Source organism: Hemitrygon akajei, chromosome 30, assembly GCF_048418815.1.
Source record: "Hemitrygon akajei chromosome 30, sHemAka1.3, whole genome shotgun sequence".
Taxonomy (NCBI): domain Eukaryota; kingdom Metazoa; phylum Chordata; class Chondrichthyes; order Myliobatiformes; family Dasyatidae; genus Hemitrygon; species Hemitrygon akajei.
The window spans coordinates 27830153-27851722 of record NC_133153.1 but is presented as its reverse complement, the minus strand read 5'-3'; the positions used below and the strand labels follow the sequence as shown (position 1 = coordinate 27851722).

The 21570-nt window shown below is 40.8% G+C and overlaps 1 protein-coding gene across 9 annotated transcripts in view; it reads left to right on the top strand.

Annotated features, from left to right (window-relative positions):
- Positions 1-204: 204 nt before the first annotated feature.
- The window catches only part of LOC140718907 (serine/threonine-protein kinase Nek8-like), a 168264-nt gene continuing 146898 nt past the window's right edge, over positions 205-21570 (top strand). For 4 of the 9 annotated variants that reach the window (XM_073033197.1, XM_073033198.1, XM_073033193.1 and 1 more), the window contains exons 1-5: positions 205-305; positions 4586-5560; positions 14304-14480; positions 19537-19652; positions 20666-20797. In XM_073033197.1, the coding sequence (XP_072889298.1) occupies positions 4888-5560; positions 14304-14480; positions 19537-19652; positions 20666-20797 (1098 nt within the window). In that variant the 5' untranslated portion in view covers positions 205-305; positions 4586-4887. Of the gene's footprint in view, positions 306-346; positions 366-4585; positions 5561-8653; positions 8708-14303; positions 14481-19536; positions 19653-20665; positions 20798-21570 lie in introns of those variants that run through there. The other 5 variants (XM_073033194.1, XM_073033196.1, XM_073033201.1 and 2 more) reach the window with 5 other exon arrangements.

Genomic DNA, 21570 nt, shown 5'->3' with positions numbered 1-21570 from the left:
AGCGTTGTTCACCCTGCACCACGTGAATAGAAAAAACTTCTGTTGTTACTGATTGATTTAATTCCTCCCTCTACTCCTCCCAGCACACTCACTCCGAACTTCACCTTCCCCGTTGTGATTGACAGCGGCGTCTGGGCTCGGCGGTTTCCCCTAGCAACCGAAGAGGCTTTCAGTCCTGCGCATGTGCATACGGCGACTTCCTCGCCTCCCGGGACCGGTTTGTGTGTGGAGTGGGAAGTAACCTGAATGCACTTGAAGTTGTAACGTGGATCAAGGCGATAATGAGGGGCATTGAAGAGAATGCAGTGAGTGACCTGTACTTGTTGCTTTCAGGTGTCTAATACTGGCAGTTGGATTGAATTAATGTAGGTGGCACTGGATCTGGAGCGGTAAAAAAAAACTAGGAGTACGGATGAGTGTTAAAATGCGTGGAACATGGTTCAGCCACAGAATAAGCAAGGGAATCAAAAGGTTTAAAAAAAAAATCAGCGCAGGATGACGCAGTTGTTAGAACATAATAAGAATGTCCCTCTTACTACCTCACCCACAAATAAAAGGGCAGGCACCAGACTATACCCTCAGTGATGACTTTATTAGTGGCTGCTGTAATTCATCGGCTTCAGGGCTCGACGTTTTGTGCGTTCAGAGAGGCTCTTCTGCACACCACTGTTGTAAAACTTCGTTACTTGAGTTATTGTCGCCTTCCTGTCAGCTTGAACCAGTCTGGCTATTCGCCTCTGGCCTCATTTAAAAAGGTGGCTTGGCGAACAGAACTGCTGCTCGTTGGATTTTTTTGTTGTTTTCACACCATTCTGTGTAAACACAAGAGACTATTGTGTGTGAAAATCCTAGGAGACTGCAGTTTCTGAGATACTCAATCCACCCAGTCTGGCACCAACAATCATTACAACAACTAAAACCCTTCTTCTTTTGTGCACCTATCAGGAAAGTGCATTACCACCGCCTACAGTTATGAAGTATGACAGGGATCAGTTCCTGCTTCACAAACCTGTTTTAATTAAAAAATTCACCAGGGCCCTACATGACTTAACTGTCCTGGACTCAGGTGCCAGCATATCCTGCAACCTGGGCACCCTATAATTGCTTAAACAGCTTCCTATGTTCCAGTGAATATCAGTGGCACACCATGATCACATGTTCTACTGTCTCTGGGACCTTACGGAAAAAAATTACACCACCCATTCCCATGCTTACCAACAAGTGCCAAAGTAGAGTGCAGACACTTATGTCCAAACCTTAGTCTTGCCAACCATACATCTTCCCTCCTATTCCTTCCCAAAAGGCACCTCCCATGAACTGACGGTAACAAATTGTTTAAGAACCTCCCTATCCCACAAATTTTTGCCATTTCCCAATCTTAGCCAACATAGTACAAGATTTGTCTTCATACTTCCCCATATAATATGTACCTTTAACTTAGTAAGTGCCTGTTTTGCTATAACATCTGCCTTTCCATTACCCAACCTGTGCAGGTACCTGACAAAACTGTACTACTGTTCCTGAACTCTCCAGAACATATAAATTATAAGCACACTTCCATCGACAGATCTGGTCTCCTTGACACTTCTGATTCCAAACAGTGCAGTACCGAGACAGAATCTGAGCAGATCACAACTGTATGTGGCTTAACTTGTTTAACCCATTGCAGACTGATGATAATGCCCATAAATTCTGCTGTATTGACTGTCAACCTTTTTCCCCACCTCAAAAGGGGATAAAAACTGAGCTTCTTGACTATGTCTGCATGCTTTTATGCATTGAGTTGCTGCCACGTGATTGGCTGATTAAATATTTGCATGAATGAATGTGAACCGAGTAAACTGGCCCCTGAGTGCATGTTAAATGAAAACAAGACAAATACAGTGAATTCTGGAAGTCCTCAGATACTGATTATTGCAATAAGCATCAGGGTGCAATGAAATTCCTTGCTTGTGTGAGTAAACAGTGCACATGGCAAAAAATGAATATAGCAATAAATATAATGGTGAATGCAAAACAATGGAATGGTGCAAAGTATAGTGCAAAAACAAATACTAAAGTGAGAATGAAGAGGAGACTGAATTAAGAGTTTGGGATTGTGGCAGCACCACCTGGAAGAGGATGTGAAAGAGGTGATTGGTTCAGAGGTCAGATTGCTGTGGGAAAGAAGCTGTTCTTTCACCTGCTTGTCCAGCTCCTGGATCTTCTGTAAGAAGGTAGAAGAGAGAAAATGGAATAATGGTCAGAGGGATGAGCATCCTGATGAGATTGCTTGGTTCCCTGATGCATGGTGAAGCTGGATTGGATGGGAAGATGTTATGGACTGGGAGGTGTTTACCGCTCTTTGGAGGCTCCAGCAGTCGAGAGCAGAAGAGTTACCACAGTAAGCTGAGATGCATTGTGTCAGGTTGCTTTATATAGTGCACCTGTAAAAATTTGAAGGAATCCTCAAGGACAAGCTGAATCTTCTGGGAAGCCTGGAAAGTACGATGTTAATGTGATTATCACATCAAATGGAGATGTCAAGAGAGGTTGCTAGTGGACATGGATGCGCAAGAACCTTAAGGTGCCACATGTCTTAGCAGCTCTTTTGATGAAGGCAGAATTGTGCTCACCCCCACCTCCTCAGGTCAACAACCAGTTCTTTTACCTTGCCATTGTTCTGGCACCATGATCAACAGGTCGAGCAGTATTTGTACAGAGAGTGCAACAGTTAACATGTCAGATTAATGACCTTTATACATATAAGAGCAATATGAAAGATTGGAATTTTAGTTTGTATGTTCTTGGCAATAGGGAAAAAGGAGCCATTCTGTTCCTTCTCTCCTAGAAGAGAGGCTCCAGAGAAGGTTTGTGAGAATGATCCCAAAAATGAAAGGATTAACATATGAGGAGTGTTTGATATCTCTGGGGGCTGTATTCACTGGTGTTTAGAAGAATGAGCATGGGGTTTCTCATTGAAACCTGTTGAATATTGAAAGGACTAGATAAAGTGAGAGTTTTCTGTAGTGAGGGAGTCTAGAACCAGAGGCATAGCCTCAGAATACCAATATGTCCTTTTAAAAAGTAAGGAGGAATGTCTTTAGCCAGAGGGTGGTGAATCTGTGGAATTCATTGTCACAATGGCTGTGGCAGCTAAGTCACTGGGTATATTTAAAGTGGAGATTGATAGATTCTTGATTAGAAAGGGGATCAAAGGTTTTGGGGAGAAGGCAGGGGGGTGAGGTTGAGAGGGATAATAGCCCAAATCTGCTTCTATGTCTTATGATCATCATAATCTTCTTAAATTGGTGCAAGGTCAATGTCTTGGGATATCAGTTGATTTCCAGTCCAATACATGAAGAAGACACGCTTACTTCATTAGGAATTTGAACATATTTGATAGGTCACTGAAGACTCTTGCAAATTTCCACAGATGATCAGCGGGGGAGACTAGTTGCATCACCACCAATGCGTAGGATTAAAAGAGTGAGGCAGAGGGTTGTAGACATAGCCAACCCCATCACAGATGCAACCCTCCCCACCACTGAGGATACCTTCAAGTGCCTTAAGAAGGCAGCTTCCATTATTAACGACTTTCATCATCCTGGGTAATGAGTAATGCCCTCTTCTCATTACTACTATAGGGGAGGAGGCCAAGGAGCCTGAGCTACGTTTTAGGAACAGCTTCCTCCCTCTGCCATTAGATTTCTGAATGGTCCATGAACACTACCTCATAGTTGTTCTTTTACTCTTTATTTATTTTTGTTACTTACAGTAATATTTATGTCTTGCTGCTGCAAAACAAGAAATGTCAGTGATAATAAACTTGATTTTGACTCTGATTTTGGGCTCATAAATGGCCAACAAAAGCAGTCCTCAGCTCAGGGAAAGCTTCAACCTTCACACAAACTAGAAAAATGAAAGTACCACAGCTAGGCTCGAAGGACAATTTCAAAGAGTGGTTTTCTAGAAGCAAGTGTCCAATATGAGTATTTCTATAAAGATAACACAAACCATTTACAGTATTCAGAAAGGACTCTGTATTTATCTGCACAATGCGAGATGTAATCTAATCAACCAAAAATATATTCTGCTGCTTTGGTCACATCAATAACAATCTTCATTGAGAAAGATAAATGAGGATTAAATGAATGGTCCCTGTTTATAGAATCTTCTTCAATTCTAGCCATCCTCCAAAAAGAAAATAATAAACCATTTGCCATTTTTCTCACTAGAGATCATTGAAGGTATTAAATATATATATTTAAACCATCTAAAACAAATGATGAGTCCTCTGGAAATAATAACAAGGTATTACTGATTTCAGTCTTTTGACCAAATATTTCCTGGGGCAAAGTGGAGTAGGATGCACAAAAATAACTCAAGCAGAAACTAAACAGAAAGCTAATCTTACTTTCCAGGAGAACATATCAGTCTATTTTAAACATTGTTACTGTACTCTCATTGCAAGTTTTCATTAAAGTATAAGTGCCATTGTCTATGTTGGATTAACACTTTATCTCATGATATCTTGATTAGAAAATGCACTTCTGTTTTTCTGATTACATTTATCCTCCCTAATAGAAATGCTTACTTATTTTAGCAGGAATACCCAAGGGGTGCTGATATTTGAATCTATGGAGAGCAGTATTCACACAATCAAACCATTCATTAAAAGTTTAACTCAATTCGCAGTCCAACATGGAGGAAGAAATTCCTGGCATTGGCTTTAGAGAGGTTAGCATCAACAGCTGGAATTCTGTGATGCGGCTCCCAGATGCAGTGAGTGAATGCAGATTCGGATGTCTTCACGATGAGACCACGTGGCGATATGTGATTTAACTCTGGGCAAGGATTCCATTCACTAATATTACTGAACTCCACTACATTGCTTTCCAATTCAACATGAGTGAGGTTACCATCAGTCCAATGCAGACTGTAAGGAGGCCTTCAACACAGACAGACAGTGGGGTTATCTCAGATTCGTCTGATAAGTTTGATCCATGCTTAATGTGCCCTGAGGAGCTTGAGAAAGGAAGGGCTGGATGTGGATCTGAAGTGGAACAGGCTCATAACTCCAGTACTACCTATAACGGAGATAACTGTGATCAACAAGAAACAGAAGCAGAATCTGCCAAGAGGAAAAGCAACAATACAGGACTGGGTAGCATACCCACCCAGAGGCTTTTAATAATCTGCAATAAAGTTAACTGTTGCTCTGATATTGCAGGTGCATCATGGCCACATGTAACTGTGGTGAATTATGTATACGAGTCCTCCACACTGGATTCAATTTCTGCGCAGGTGGCTGAAGCTTTGAACGGAAAGCAAGTCAAATCAGTTGCCTTTATTCTCCATATTCAGCAAGAGGCAATATATATATGTGGGTCTGGAGAGGTCCAGACACTCACACCAATTACTATCCGTGAGAACAAAGCTGTGCAGAGTTTCTTTAAAAATATTGTGTCCAGCCACATTGACGTGGAAGATGCAGAAAGCAGAATGGACTTCCTGGGCTGTACTTCCCTGCTGACTACAGACTTGGAAGAACTCAGGAAAAAATTGGAGATTCTGACAGGTATTTTACTATATTTATCTTACATATTTTGGTTTTATACCAATTATCAGTCAGTAGATTATAAGTTCATGTTCCAGAGGGTTGAGTGTAAAACCTAGGCTGATTCGTCAACGCAGTACTAGGGAGCGGTGCGTGGCTGGAGGTGTTGTCATTAAAATAGACAAAACCTTCCCCACCATCGAGCACATATACAGGAATGCTGTCACAAGAAAGCAGCTTCCATCATCAAGGACCCCCCCCCCACTATCCAGGCCATGCCCTCTTCTTACTGCTGCATCGGGAATGAGGTACTGGAGCCTTAAGTCACACACCAGTAGGTTCAAGAACAGTTATTACCCTTCAACCAGTGGGGATAACTCCACATTGAACTGATTCTGCAACCAATGGACTTACTTTCAAAGACTCTACAACACATGTTCTCAGTATTATTTATTTACTTAATTTGTTTTTATTTGCACAGTTTGTCTTCTTTTGCTCATCAGTTATTTGTCAGTCTTTGTGTGCAGTTTTTTTTGCATTGATTCTATATTATTTCTCTGTTCTCCTGCAAGAAAATGTATCTCAAGATAGTATATGATGACATATAATAAATTTGCTTTGATCTAGATCAAGATTCAGGTGGGCATACAAGCCAAATGGAAGCATGCTGGTTAAGTTGCTAGAAACCTAAATTATTGGTCCAGAGATAATTTGTTTGAATCCTACCACAGAAAAATTAGATATTTAAATTTAATTAAATCTGCAATAAAATGGTATTTGTAATGTAATAGTGAAACCACTGGATTGTCTGCTGAAAGAATACAAATATTCACAGTTAATTGTTCCTTATAGAGCTTTGGATGAGTGTATTGTGTGCAGCAATATTGATACTAAGAAAAGAATCAGTTCACTGAGCTGTTCCTGCACAGGTCTTCAGTTCCCATTCTCTTACATATTCAATCATAACAACTAAATATTTCATTTGTATAGCACCTTTTACTTAGTAAATCATCTTCAGGCATTTGCAGTGCTATAGGACAAAGTCTGACCCCAGGTAATATGAGAAGTAGTGTAGTGGTTAGCATAATGCTATTATAGCCCCAGTGACCCAGGTTCAATTCTACCATTGTATGTAAGGAGGCTCCGTGTTCCCATGAGCACGTGTTTCCTCTCATTTCCCTCATTTCTGCTCACGTTCTAAAGGCATATGGGTTAGTAGCTTAATTGGTCACATGGGTGTACTTGGGCAACTTAAGCAGTGTCTTGGATTTTAAGGAATGTCTTGAAGGTGGGGAAAAAAGGAGAATGTCAAGAGATTTAAAGAATTGGAACCTAGAGAGCCAGAATGGCTTCCAATTCTACATGGTCTGTACTTGACTTTTCCATAGCACAACTTGTCTCTTTCCATCTCCAGGTAAGAGACTATCAACAAATATTTATTGCAAGGATGCAGTCTCCTGTAGCTATCTCCACTACACCTCCTCCCATCATTTTTCCTGTAGGGACTTTATTCCATTTACCTGCCATCCTTTAAGATTGTGAGAATTTTTGTGATAGTGTTTGTGACGTCCACCTTCTTTAACAATGGCCTTCTCTGCAGCATAATTGACTGGACTCCTCTCTTTGTGCACTTCCTTTGTCAACCCCTTTCCCCTGAGTGAGAGCCAGGAGGGAATTCCTCTTGTACTCATCTTCCATTCCATATGCCTCCACTTTTGGTGGATCTTCCTCTGTAGTTTTCAGTCATCTTCAGTGAGATCCCACTACTGGAGTTATCTTTCCTCTGGTTTCAGCATTGCATAGCACCTTCTCCCTCTATGACTCCTTGGTCTTCCATCAATCACTCCAGTTCTCATAGAACTTTACCATGCAGCCACAGTGAATACAGCCCCTATCCTTTCTTTCCCATTATCCAGGCATCCAACTAACCTTTTCAAGTGAAGCACTGAATCACTTACATATCTTCCTACCTACTTGCTCTTTAAGATGTTGATTCCTCTATATTGGAGAAACCAAGTGCAGGTTGGGTTACTGCTTTGCCTCAAGGATGACCCTGGGCTTTTAGTTGCCTGTCATTTTAGTTACTCATTCCAATTCTCTCATCTGATCTCTCTGGCTTGGGTGTCTGATAGTTTTGTAATAAAGCCCAATATAAACTGGAGGAATATTATCTCATCTTCAATTTAGTTACGTACTCAAGACCCAGTATTGAATTCACTTTTTTCTTCCTGAAGTGTCAGCAGCATTTTCTTTTGATTCCTCTGTCTGCTGTGTTCCATATCTCACAGTTCCACTCTGGTGTTTTTTTCCTTTCTCTTCCTGCTTACTCACTTTTCCATCTTCGAAGAAGGTTCGCTGGCCTTTCATGATTCTCTGTCTACAGATGCTGCCTCATCTGCTTAGTATTTCAAGCACTCTGCATTAGTAACCTGATGTTGTACGTTCACATGGTGTATTTACAGTATGTTACCGAACTGGTTACCCACAGGCCGGGATGTATAACAGCAAGGAAACTGAGCTTACCAAATAAACATGGGCTGCTAAGTTATTATTGAGACTGGTGACCATGAGATCACTGGATTGTTGAAAAAAATCCCGTCTAGCTCACCAATATCCTCCGTTCCAGAATCAGGATCAAGTTTAATATCACTGACATATGTCATAATTAATGAACCTTTGATAATAAATACATTTGTTGACTATATATATTAAAAAGTTAAGTAAGTAGTGCAAAAATAAAAATAAAAAAAAAGTGGTGAGATAGTGTTCATGGGTTCAATGTCCATTCAAAAATTGGATGATACTCCTTATCACCATAATATGGTTGTCTTTTACTGCTCTACTGAAATAGCCAAGCAAATCATTCAATTCAATGGTATTTGCGATGGACAAAAAGTACCAACTATGCCAGCAATGCCTACAATTCAGGAAATAAACAAAATACTTTACTGGGAAGTTGCCAACATTTAGTCATTCATGCAAACAGAAGAATCACAGAAATAATTATACCTAGGGGTCTTTTAATTATTTACCTGAATTATCAGAACTTGGAGCAATAATTAACTCCTACATTCTAAATGGGAAATGACTAACCAGTTTTTAACAAACAAATGATTGTTATTTGCCTTAACTAACATCTCATTTTGGGAAAATGTGTGGTAGTACCAGGTAAGTTCTTATGTTAATATTAATCTTGTATTGTTAGAGTGATTTTTGGGTTTAGGACATATAGTGTACATTTAACAATTGACTTTGTCTACCAGTCTTCACGTCTGAAAATGTATTGTGGATTTAATTTGGAGTGCAGCTCTGAACAATGGATTCCTAAAAGCTGTGAATCCCAGTCTGGACAATGCTGATTAAAATTCATTTGGTTGTCTGTGGTGTGGATGTGAATCAGGAGGTGTGAAGGTTGTATGTAGTTTCAAAGAAAACATTGGCCATACATTGTAAATATGGAGTTGTCCTTTGATGTTTGCCACATAAAATATCGAGCCCCTTATTGGGTCACTAGACCTTTCCACCAAAAGTGTCTCCATATGATGCCTGCTGTACCTTGTTTTGTCAAATAAAGAAGCTGTTTTGTATCTACCGGTAATTTTCTCCAGCGATTTCATTCACGCAACAACATGTATGATTTTCTTCCCTGTGAAATATCCATTTAAACAAAGGTCTCTTCAATCAGACACAAGTCTTTCAGTGGCATTAAAGGTGCATTTAGTTCACAGTGTGGTTTAGGTATTGTGCTGAGGTGCTATAGTGAAAGGGATGTACATTGAATTCATTGCTGGAGACCCAGTTAGCAAAGAATTGGCTGGTGGAGTAGTTCTCTCTCCAATTTACACTGAAGACATCTCTTCCCATTAAGACTCAGATTTAATGGTCATATGGAAAGGTTTTGGTTTTACACCAACACTTTGTTGTGTTGTGTTGGAGATGCTTTAACTGGTTTGCATGTTCACTGTGGCAGAACGTTCCAAACCAAATATATCATTGCACAGCTGTAAGACAATTTCCTTCAAACAAAACCAACTGTGATTATCTTAATGGTCCAGAGCTTACCAGGAAATGCCTGCAGTTCCCTGCATGAGTTCCACCAAACTCAGGATTCCTGTACAAATTTTGAAGTCTCAAACTTGCTGGTTACACTTCATTGGTAACTTTCCAATTTCACTCTAGCATCAGACTCTTCATGAAGTATAACATGGACGTGTGCTAATTCCATAGCTCTTACACAGGGAGTTGGCCATCTTGAGTTGCAGGAAGTCAGAACTAGAATTAAGAACAATGAGCTCATTCATTGAAATGGAAGAACAACAATAAAGGAACTGAATAAGAATGAGATAACGTACAGCGAAGTGTGCTGTTGCATTAATAACCAACACAACCTAAGAATGTGCAGGGGAAGCCAACCAGTGTTGGTACATGTTCCAGCACTGACATAGAATGTCCTCAATTTTCAGCAGCAACAACAATAGCTCCAGAACAAACCAATCCAACAACAGCAAAACAAGTACCTTTCCTATACATCCAAACCCGCACACCCCCTGGACAGGCTGTCTCCAGGTTTCCAATGCTTTGGCCTGCACTCTCAGACTCTTGGTCATCAGGACTCCAGCCTCCAGTCCTTGGCCCAGACTCGCAGACCCAACCTTCCAGCCTCTGTCTCCGGACTCGCAGACTTTGATCTTTGACCTTCAGGCTTTCTACCTCCAAACTCAATGAACTCCGGACTTCAGCCTTCAGCTTTGCCCTCTGGGCTTTGCCAACCTTTGGATATCTACCCCAGTACTCACAGATCAGTGGTTTGACCATAGGCTTTGACCCCAGGACTCACCGATCGCGGGTTTAACTTTCAGACTCAACCCCAGGACTGGTTTGACCATCCGGTCTCAACCCCAGGACTCGCTGATTACAGACAGGTTTGACCTTCAGGCCTCGACCCCAGGACTCGCTAATCATGGGTTTGACCGTTGGTCCTTGCCTTGTCATGGGAGATTGTAGGGGTAGATCTAAGTTTAGAGACCTTCTACAAGGAATGATTGGATGGGCACTCTCATCCTTCATTGCCACCATGTGGAATTGGACCTGGAAGACTGTTGACATTTAACAGTTTGTCCCCAGTATAATGTAAAATCCAAGTACGGTGCAGGGCAACAGAAATTAGTAGTGGAAATGCCAGTTTCTGAAACTACCTGATTATGAGTTGATAGGTTTCCAACATAAAGCAGCCTACCCAGAAAAGCAGCAGACTTTTAAAAGTGAAGTTCCGTTCATCCAGTCCTGTTAATACCTCTTCCAGGTCTCTCTCTGCCTTGAGTTACCAGAAAGTCCCTATCCACTTTAACAAAAGGCTCCTGACCCCAGAGACTGGATGTGTCTAGAACAGACTGGTAGTTTTTAAGAGCATCTTGGTGAGGTGAGGGTCAGGGTGTTGAAAGTTAATGGATATCATCTTCAGAAGAGGAGGAAAGGAAATAGTGACTCAGCTGAAAAGTTATACTCTGGTGATTAAACATGCTGTCATTCTAGGAGGCCAGTGACCTTGCAACTTGGACACTGCCTCCCCTTCACCAGATCATTTCATAGGATCTGTCCTGGGTCCAGCATGTAAGGGTCATCACAAAGAAGGCATGGCAGCACCCCTACTTTCTTAAAAGTTTGCACAGATTCGGCATGCCATCTAAAACTTTGAGAGACTTCTTGAGATGAGCAGTGGAGAGTAGAATGACTGGTTGCATCATGGCCTGGGTATGGGAACCCCAATACCCAGGAACGGGAAAAACAAACTGCAAGAAGTAGTGAATACAGCCCAGTCCATCACAGGTAAAGCTCTCCCTACCACTAAGCGCATTTGCAAGGAGCGCTATCGCAGGAAAGCAACATCCATCGTCAAGGACCTCTGCCATCCAGGCCGTGCACTTTTCTTGCAACTCCCAGCAGGAAAAAGGTACAGGAGTCTCAAGTCCCACACTACCAGGTTCAGGAACAGGTATTTCCCCTCAACCATCAGGGTCTTGATTCTGCAATCTATGGATTCATTTTTAACGACTCTGCAACTCGTGTTCTCTATATTTATTGCCTTATTATTATTATTATTATTATTTTTCTTTTTTTGTATTTGCACTGTTTGTTGTCTTTTGCACATTGGTTATTTGTCTTTGTTGTGTGCAGTTTTTCGTTGATTCGATGTGCTTACTTATAGTTACTGCGAAAACCCACAAGAAAATGAATCTCAGGGAATTTTAGGAAGTTTTTACATGGTGTACCAGGTTAACATCTTTTCAGAAACACTGAACTTCTCATAGTATTAAAGCAGAAATTGTCTAGGTCAAGCTGTTTGTGCGTCCTTGTATGATTGAGAGTAAGAAACCGCTTGCTGGTTACACATATTGATTTTTGTTAAATTCTAAAAACCTTCAGTTTAGTGTTTGTTTTCTTTTAGCAATCAAATTGAACTGGGTACTGTTGGTCTTGAGAGGGAAAAAAGACAGGTGCTTGTTTTGCTTAGTGGAACTGCTGTGACCTCTTCAATAAATCATGTTCCTGTTCTAGATGAATTTGCATAAAATCTGATTAAACTATATCTGTTTGAATAGAGTGCTAGATTCTGAGGCTAATTTACACAAATCTCAATGTCCCTTGATAATGTCTTGTTAGGAACAATGTTAAGTAAAGAGTATTTTTCCAGTCTAAGGCACAGAAACTTCAGGAGGAATAATGCAAATTGGTATTCCATCCCAATTTAAATTAAAGCTAGTGTTCATTAAAGAAATTTAGATACAGCTTGAGTTAATGTTTTGAAAATAATTTATTTATAATTAAGCTTACAGCAGTAATGCTCTGAGGTCAGGGCCTGTTAAGTGTACTATCAGTAGGATGCAAAGTAATTAACTAATTACTGCTGTTATGCTAATACTGCACTGTACTTTAATTATAGGTTCAAGGGAATTTCAATATTGTCGTCATATTGCTAAGTCTGCACTGGTGTAATTGGAGGTTTGGAGCCATCATTTGCTTGGTTAATCCAGTGAGACAAAGTAGATATGAGTAAAAAGTAAAACTCTGTTCTTCAATAAACATCTCCATTCTTTCCCCCAAAGCCTCTACAAAGGGGGTTTTGCACAGGTACTATTCGTACCCTGCAGAATGAACTGTGGACACGATCGGGGAAGGAAACTACTGATGTCTGTTCTCAAATTGGACAAGAGAGGAAAGAAGCTCTTGGGGTCATAGAATATATACGGACATGGCAATACAATGGATTCTGGTTAATTGTGACACATGGGGACCAGTACATTTTGGTTCAATTAAGCGGCTGCCCAATTAGCCAAAATTTCATGGAAATAGTTAGTTTAACTGAGTAACAAATTATGTATTTAAATGAAATACAGAACAAATTGGAATACTACCAATGTTACTATAGTACTATAAATGTGTATTAGTTCATAATAGTGATCGACAGAGTAATTCAAACATTTAATGATGCTGTGTTCTTTTGAACAAAATCAGCACAGACACTGACTACAGGTAATGGACTGCCTTCACTGGCTTCCTATATGAAGTAGTGTCAAAAGTCATCTTTTTAATTCGACATCAGTCAGCCCAAATGAATAACATAACCCAAACACATGCAAATGACATGGTTTAAAAACTGTTTGCTCTAAGCACTGTGTAGTGCACGTGACTGATGCTAGCTAGAAACTGTTGTATCCTTCAGATCTTCATTTCATAGTAACATTTAAAATGATTGTTGATACCTTCACATTCTTTGTAGTTCCTAACTTGCTGAAATAGTGAAATCATTTGATTTTCACTCCCAGCCATTTCTCACATCTTCAAGCCGGAACGCTTGAAACCACAATGATCAAAACAGATCTGAATTGTCTTTCTGCTTATTTCTCGCCAACTATCAGTGCCATAAATTACTGTATTTTGAATATAAACACATGCAACTGACGGTATTTAAGAGGTGTTCGCTCTAAGCATGGTGCAGTGTCTAATGACCGCACAAGTGCATGTGATTGATGCTAGTTAGGAACAAGTCTCCTGTCAAAATTAAACAGCAACATGTCCAAAATAAATTAAACAAAGGAAATCCCAGATATTTCCTTGTTTAGTTTTTGTTCTTTAAGAGCTGTCCCAAATAAGCGGCTACCCCGATTAACTGAGGGTCCAATTAATTGGAGTCCACTGTAACTTCATTCTACGTGACCACAGCAGATCGTCCACTTCACTAGCTTCATCCTAATCCAGCCTTGTTCCGACTTCCCTTGATCCCATTAACATTATGAAATATACCCATACCCATCTCATCCTTGAACATGATTTGTCCTCCAGGGCCTGTTGTGATTGAAAATCCCACAGGTTCATGAATATCACTGACAAGGCCCAGTATTCATTGGCCATCCCTCTTGCATCTTAAAACAGGATAAGCTGCCAGGTGCTTTCGGAGAGCAGTTAAGAGTCAACCACAGCAGGCCTGGATTCACACATACCCAGACCAAGAAGTGCAATTGCTTTCTATAGTAGTGAAGGTGGTGTATTTTTATGGTTAATCCAGTAGTTTTATCGTCATCTTTAACTGATACCAGCTTTTCATTCAAATTTTATTAAATTGATTAAAATGAATAGTCCAGTTGCCATGGTGAATGAGTAAGCCAGCAATTTAACCATTGATGTACATCCAAACCAAGCTCTCTGTAAACTCTACTAACCTCTTGGGTGATCAGAAGAAAAACTAAACCACGGTTTTCTATTTCAGGTGTTTCTGTTGGCATGGCAAGAAGCCTACTGGACAACAAGCTGGTGACAGGTCCAAACCAGATGCCAGAAAGTATAAAGAAGCACATCCTGGATCTCTACTGTGAAAGTGATAAGCTGAAACGCCCACATCCCCAGACACTGGCAGAGTTTGAAAAGATACACGTAGTGGGAAAAGGTGAGCTTGGTGTGCAAGACAACATGACAACGGGAACCCTAGAGTTGGAAGCATGAATCTCATCCAGTATTCCAACCTGCCAAAGAGATTATCTTCAGTGTATATGACATATTAATTAGTTTGGTTTTAAATCGGAGATCTGAGCTTCAGTTTAGCTATGAGTTTGATGATGGACAACATCATAACACAACGGAATACTATCAAAACACTGATTACTTAACATATAGACCACACCTGGGTCAGATTTTTCCTTTGAATGACATTTTTGCTAAAAGAATTGAAAACAAAGACGGGAAGACCATATTAGTGAGAACATAAGTGTTACGAACCCCGTAACTGGGTCACTTACCAGCAAAGATGGAGACGTCCGTTGAAGTCTGATGATACTATTTTTAACAGTATTTATTAGTAAAAATACACAAAAATAATATCAATGCCAATATACAGATAATATACGTCGTCAATACTAAATCTAAAAGTGCGGGTATAATAATAATCAATAAGAAATAAGCTCTATCGTTGTCTAGGGGATAATGTATTGTCCGATGGAAATATAAAAGTCACTCAGTTCATGCAGGCTGCAGCCTTTTGGGGACCGCTGGGTTGCAATGGTTGGAGAGAGAGAGATTTGGGAGAAAAACTTGCCGGCTTTCCATTTATGATTTCGATCCGTCAGGAGTCCCGTTGGTGTGGCCGTTCACTTGTGGCCTCTCCTTTAGTTAAGCCGTTCTTCCGTGGTGAGCCCGCCAACCCAGGCAAGGGAGGACGCACACAAGCCCCCCACCGGCTGTCGCTATTAAACGCTGTCACGGGATTTCTAGCGTTTCTCCTGGTGCGTCTAAAGGGGTTGTTCCCTAGACCCTCTTTTATCCTCACTCATGGGGTCTCAGATGTCAATCAGGTTGGGATGATGCAATCCCTCAACCAGCCCACTCTGGTTGTCCCCTGAGGGGTTTCAATGAATAGTACAGTACTCAATACACAATTCCGTCTCCAAGAGACAATAGCCGTTATCAGTGGTTTTGTTTCGCTGAGGCCAGGACACATTCCAAACCTTGTGGATTCTCTCTCATTTCCTGGGTCCCAGACCCGAATTAATAGCGATCTTGCGATTCTCAAAAAGGAGGGGGCGACTTTGTACCCTTCGGCCCCTCAGAGTTGCGTCACATTCGTAACATAAGGTATAAGTCTCTGTATTGAATGAAGGATGATAATGTATAGAAAGTAGCTTAAAATAGCAGGTTGTATTATGAGGATAGGGTGATTAGGCTAGGCTTTTAACAATTGAATGTTAGATATGTGAGAGAGGACTCCAATAAAGCATAGAAGATCCAGAGTGTTTTTTTACAAAGAAGATGTGGATAAAGTGTTTTCTTGTATGGGAGACTAGAAAAAAGGGCCAATAAAGAAAAGATAAAGATTTACCTTTTTTGTCACATTTGCATCGTAACATACGGTAAAACATGCCATTTGCATCAATAACCAACACAGTCCGAGGATGTGCTGGGGACAGCCAGTAAGGTTTGCCATGTTTCTGGCGCCAACATAGCATGCCCACAATTTACTAATCCAAATCAGTACATCTTTAGACTGTGGGAGGAAACTGGAGCGCCCGGAGTTAAACCGTGTGGTCACGGAGAAAATGTACGAACTCCTTACATACAGTGGCAGATTGAACATTGGTCAATGGAACTGTATATTGTTACATACTGCCCTTATTTAAAAGTAAAAGCTCACTCTTTAAGACAGAGTTGAGATAAAACCTTTTCTCTCAGGGGTGGTGAGTCTTTGGGTGGTGGAAGAAAGAGTTTCTGTATACTTTTATGGGAAAGATTAATGGATGCTTGATAAGGTTGCCTTTGGTTTTCAAAGTCACAGTTAAATCAGCTATTAAAGTGCCCATCTTCCATAGTGAATTATTAATCCAGCCACGTAAGCATTGATGCATGCTGATCCTCATTAAGTGGCAGAGCAGGGACTGAGTAGCCAGCTCCGGCACTTAATTTATATGTTCATACACACTCGGTGAGGCTGATGGGCTGCCACTGTCATATTACACAGCATGTAGCACTTGTTTTAATGTTTGCTTAGTCAAGGCCATGGTTGGCACAGAATGTGGTGACGCAGATCTGACCTTATAATTGAAAAGGTGGGGTATGCGTTCACAGCAGTTAAAATTGTCCATGCTTATCTAATTGACTGCTATGGAGTGTAAGGCATTTATTAACTGAGAAAAGCCAGCATCATAGAATACTACAGCACAGAAGTGTCCCTTCAGCCTATCTAGTCCATGCTGAACTATCATGCTGCCTCACCCCACTGACCTACACCCAGACCATAGCCCTCCATGCCCTTCCAATTCATCTATTTACCCAAATTTCTCATAAGTGTTGAAATCAAACCCACATCCACCACTTCAGCTGGAAGCTCATGTTGTTGTGTGACCGGAGAGAGAGTTACTGGTAGATACTAAGCAGCTTCTTTATTCAACAAAACCAAGTACAGCGGGCATCATATGGAGATGCTTTTGGTGGAAAGGTCTGTTGGCCCAACGTGGGGCTCGATATTTATTTGCTAAACACGAAGGACAGTCTATATTTACAAAGTATAGACAATGCTTTCTTTTGAAGCTACATACAAACTTCAAACCTTCTGATTCGCTTCCATCCCACAGATGCCAGCAGGTCTGTGGACTGGGATTCACAGCTTCTAGGAATGCATTGTTCCAAGTTAAATCCACAATACATTTTCAAGGAACAGAAGACTGGTAGCCAAAGCCATTTGCTAAATGTAAACGACCTAAACCCAAAAATCATTCCAACAACTTGGTCCACACTTTCACCACCCTCAAGTGAAGAAGTTCCCCCTTATATTCCCCTTAAAATGTTCACCTGTCACCTTTAACCTCTAGTTCTCGTCTCACCTAACCTTAGTGGAAACAGCCTACTGGAATTTACCCTATCTAAACCCCTCATAATTTTGAATACCTCTATAAAATCTCCCCTCATTCTCTTACACCAGCAACCTTTCTTAGTCAGCTGGTGGTGTAGTGGCATCAGCTCCAGACTTCAAGGTGAGTGGTCCCAGGTTCAAATCCTCCCAGCCTCTTGCACACTTTCCATCCGTGCTGGGTCGAGCATCAAGCTAGCAACTCGGCCTCATAAAAAAACAGACAAATGCTAAGGAAACGGCAAAGAAAATGCAGCCCAGTGAGCCACAAGGCACGAAAAGGAACAACAATCTATTCAATCTTTCCCTATAACTCAGGTCCTCAAGTCCTGGTAACATCCTTGTAAATTTTCTCTTCATCCTTTCAATTGTTTTAATATCTTTCTATCTTATAAAAGCTTGTAGGCATGTTCGCTTTTAAGAATGTCCTGTGATGACCATTTCCACAAGCATCATCCCTGTCTTTAAGGTCTCAGCTCATTTGTCCAACTACCCCCTCGCAAACCCTCCTTGCCATCCAATCTTGTCTGACCAACCCACACCCATCTCAACCTGAAGTTGGATAAAACTCCCAACCCCATTCTGTCAAACTCCGATGCTACTTTAGTCCATCAATGCTACAACCCTGTCTCCCTCCAGTCTACTTACTTGCCACTCTACCTCATGTCACCTTTCTCCACAGGGCCCTCAGAACCTGCACCCTACATGGTGGCGTCTTCCACCTGGCAACTGTGGAGTTAGTGAACAGTGTGCACAAGGACTGTCCTGTCTGCAATAGAATTTCACTGTTGGGGATATCAGTTAAAATTGGACTGTGTTGCATACATCATATATTAGAAACTTTGTCCACCTTTGTACCTTTTGCTGAAATTGATCCTAGAACTAGAAGGTATAAACTCAACACTCATTCTAAATTACTACAATACAAATGGATAACCAGACAGTACGTTACTCCAGTCAGGTTGCATCACTTTAACCCCAACATTCCAGACACATGCATTAAATGTAATCACCAAAAGCGGTCTCCGTTCCATTGTATGTGGGAGTCCCCCCCAGATAATCTGCTTCTGGAAGAAGTTGCTGGATTTGATTAGTCAGATTATTGGAAAAAAAGGTGCCCCCTGATCCTAAATTATGTATTCTGAATATTTATCCAAAGGATTTTGTAACCTCCAAAAATGTAAGGTCTCTGCTTAATATTTGTTTTTTTAGAAGCCAAACGTTGCATAGCCTGTTCATGGAAGAATACAACAACCAGTGGAGTCTCACAATGGCTGAAAGAAATGACTTCTTATCTTGCTCTAGAAAAGATAAGCTACATTACAAAAACAAACTTGGCAAATTTCAGGAAAATTGGGACATTTTCTACAAGTTTCTGGAGAACACTATTCAGGGTGATGAAAGTAACGAACTGAATTGACTGCTTTTTTTTTAAATGGCAAGGTTTTTGCATTTTTTGTGTGTTTTTTTGCTTTCTTATGTTTTTTTCCTTTTCTTTAACTTTGTTGTACTTTCAAACCTATGGATGATCTAATATGTTTTCTTTTCATTCTGTAAAAGCAATAAAGAGGTATTTTTTTTTAAAAAAGGTTATAAGCTCAAGATCAGGGAGTAGAGAGATGAGAAGAAACTATTCTTCCTAGAGAGCCATGAATCTGTGAAATTCTCTGTCCAAGGAAGCAGATGAGGCTACCTCATTAGATATGTTTAAAATATATTATTTTTATTCTTTCATGGGTGGGGAATTAAGGGTTGTGGGAAAAAGGCAGGTAGCTAGGTAGATCCACAGATATGATCTTAATGAGTGGCGGAGCAGGCTCAGTGGGCCAGATGGCCAACTCATGCTCTTATTTCTTACATTCTTATGGTCAAGATAGTTCAACTGCCATCACAACAGTGAGGAATTTCACTTTGGTGCTGAGGGAATAAATGCTAGCCATCTATGTGGTAATTGATTCATCATGCTCATGCAGGTGAGTATCTGATCTCTGTCTTATGATCACTCCGGAAACACTGAAATGCTTCACAAGAATTCCAGAAATAGTTTGAAGGTCAAGTTTCACATGCCAGAGAGATTATTTGATGAAAGTCCTTGTTCTTCTGCTAGGAGCCTATGGGACAGCAGTTCTGTATCGGAAGAAGGACGATGACTCACTGGTCATTCTCAAAGAGATCAATATGCATGAGCTGAACCACATTGAAAGGCAGAGAGCATTGAATGAGGTTTGTGTTTAACTCTGAATTATTTACAGGAGTTTATCTGCAGAGTTGGTAACGATGTGATATACTGTGTCAAGGTACAGTGGTTCATGTTGCATGATTGGGTTGGATGAACAATGGTTAGCATGGCCGTCTCTCAGCACCAGTGACACAGCTTTGACCCTGATCTCAAGTGCATCTCCCTGAGGCTACATGTTCTTCCTCTTGGATGCTCCAGTTTCTTATCACATCCTAAAGAAATGTGAACTAATGGGCTAATTGATTGCTGTGAATGGTCCCTAATGTAGATGCGTGACAGAATAATTTTTTAAAAAGAGAAGAGGAGCATATGTGAGTGAATAAAGTATGGTAATGGTCTTAATTTTCAGGATGGAGATACATCTCTAACAAAGGAGGTGTTAGACGCTCCTTCCCTCTGCTAGCCTGCAGGTCACCCTTGGGCAAGGTGTAGCACCTGCTAGGCCCCCCCCACCCACTACCGATCTGGGTCACGTGAAGCCATGGGTGCAGATGGTGGATGGCTGTATGAGCAGTTCATGCATATCACAAGTCCTGGTTATGCGACCACTGACACCAGGCAGACAGCCCCTGAAGAGTATTGATAAAGTCTTGTAAAGACTCTGCCCAGAAGAAAGCATTGGCCAACCACTTTTGAGAAAAAAATTTGGCAAGAACAATCATGGTCACAGAGAGGACCACAGTCATCAATGTCAATACGACACGGCACATAATGATGATGACGATGAATGGCCTTGATTGGATTACTGTGCTAAAAGCTAGTATGGGCTGAATGGCCTCATGCCCTGTCATGATAACTAGATAAGTATATCAACCTTCAACTGTATGGTTAGTGTAAGTGAGTTTGAGAAGCCCTGATACTCTGGTCAGTGTGAATGAGTGTGTACACCCCCAGCCCTTAAGGTTTAGTGTGTATTAGTGTGAACAATGCAGAATTGATAAGTCAGTATGAGGTGAGTGTGAACATATATCTAGTTTTGTCTTTCGTTCTGTTATAGGTAAAGGTACTTTCCATGCTGGACCACCCTAATATCATCAATTACTATGACAGCTTTGAAGAGGATGGTGTACTGATGATTGAGATGGAATATGCAGAGGGAGGAACACTGGCACAGTATTTGGCACAGCAGGTACTTGACATGGAAAAGATTTCCAAGTAGAGCTAGTTTAAAACTGTTTTCCCTAAGTGAGAACAAGCTTTAATTCTGATCTTTTATTGAATATCACGTTGAAGGAAGAGCCAAAGTAACTGATCCTGAGGGGCAGAGTAACTGGTTTAAACATCCACTTACATGAATTGTTTGCCTTATGCATTTATATAATAAGCATGTGGAATTGACTGCATGTTCCCAGTGCTTGCTGTAATTATATGTTATATCAACATTATTAAGGCAGATTCAAGTAAAGCAGAAAAATATATATTTCACACTTTTCACATAACTACAACTCCAAGATTTTTCTTCTTTGATTTGAAGGCTCAGAATGCCCAAATCATAGGGTAGTTAGCCTAACAATAAAATAAGTCAAAGTCATCATGGTTTCTGTAAAGGGAAATCTTGCCTGACAAATCTGTTAGAGTTCTTCGAGGAAGAAACAAGCAGGGTGGACAAAGGAAAGCCAATGGATGTCATTTACTTGGATTTTCAGAAGGCATTTGATAATTTGGCACACACAAGGCTGCTTAAGAAGATAAAATCCTATGCTGTTACAAGAAAGATACTGGCATGGATGGAGGAATGGCTGGTAGACAGGAGGCAGCAAGTGGGAATAAAGGGGGCCTTTTCTGTTTGGCTGCCAATGACTAGTGGTGTTCCTCAGGGGTCAGTATTGGGACCACTACTTTTCACATTGTTTGTCAGTGATTTGGATAATGGAATTGATGGCTTTGTGGCAAAGTATGCAG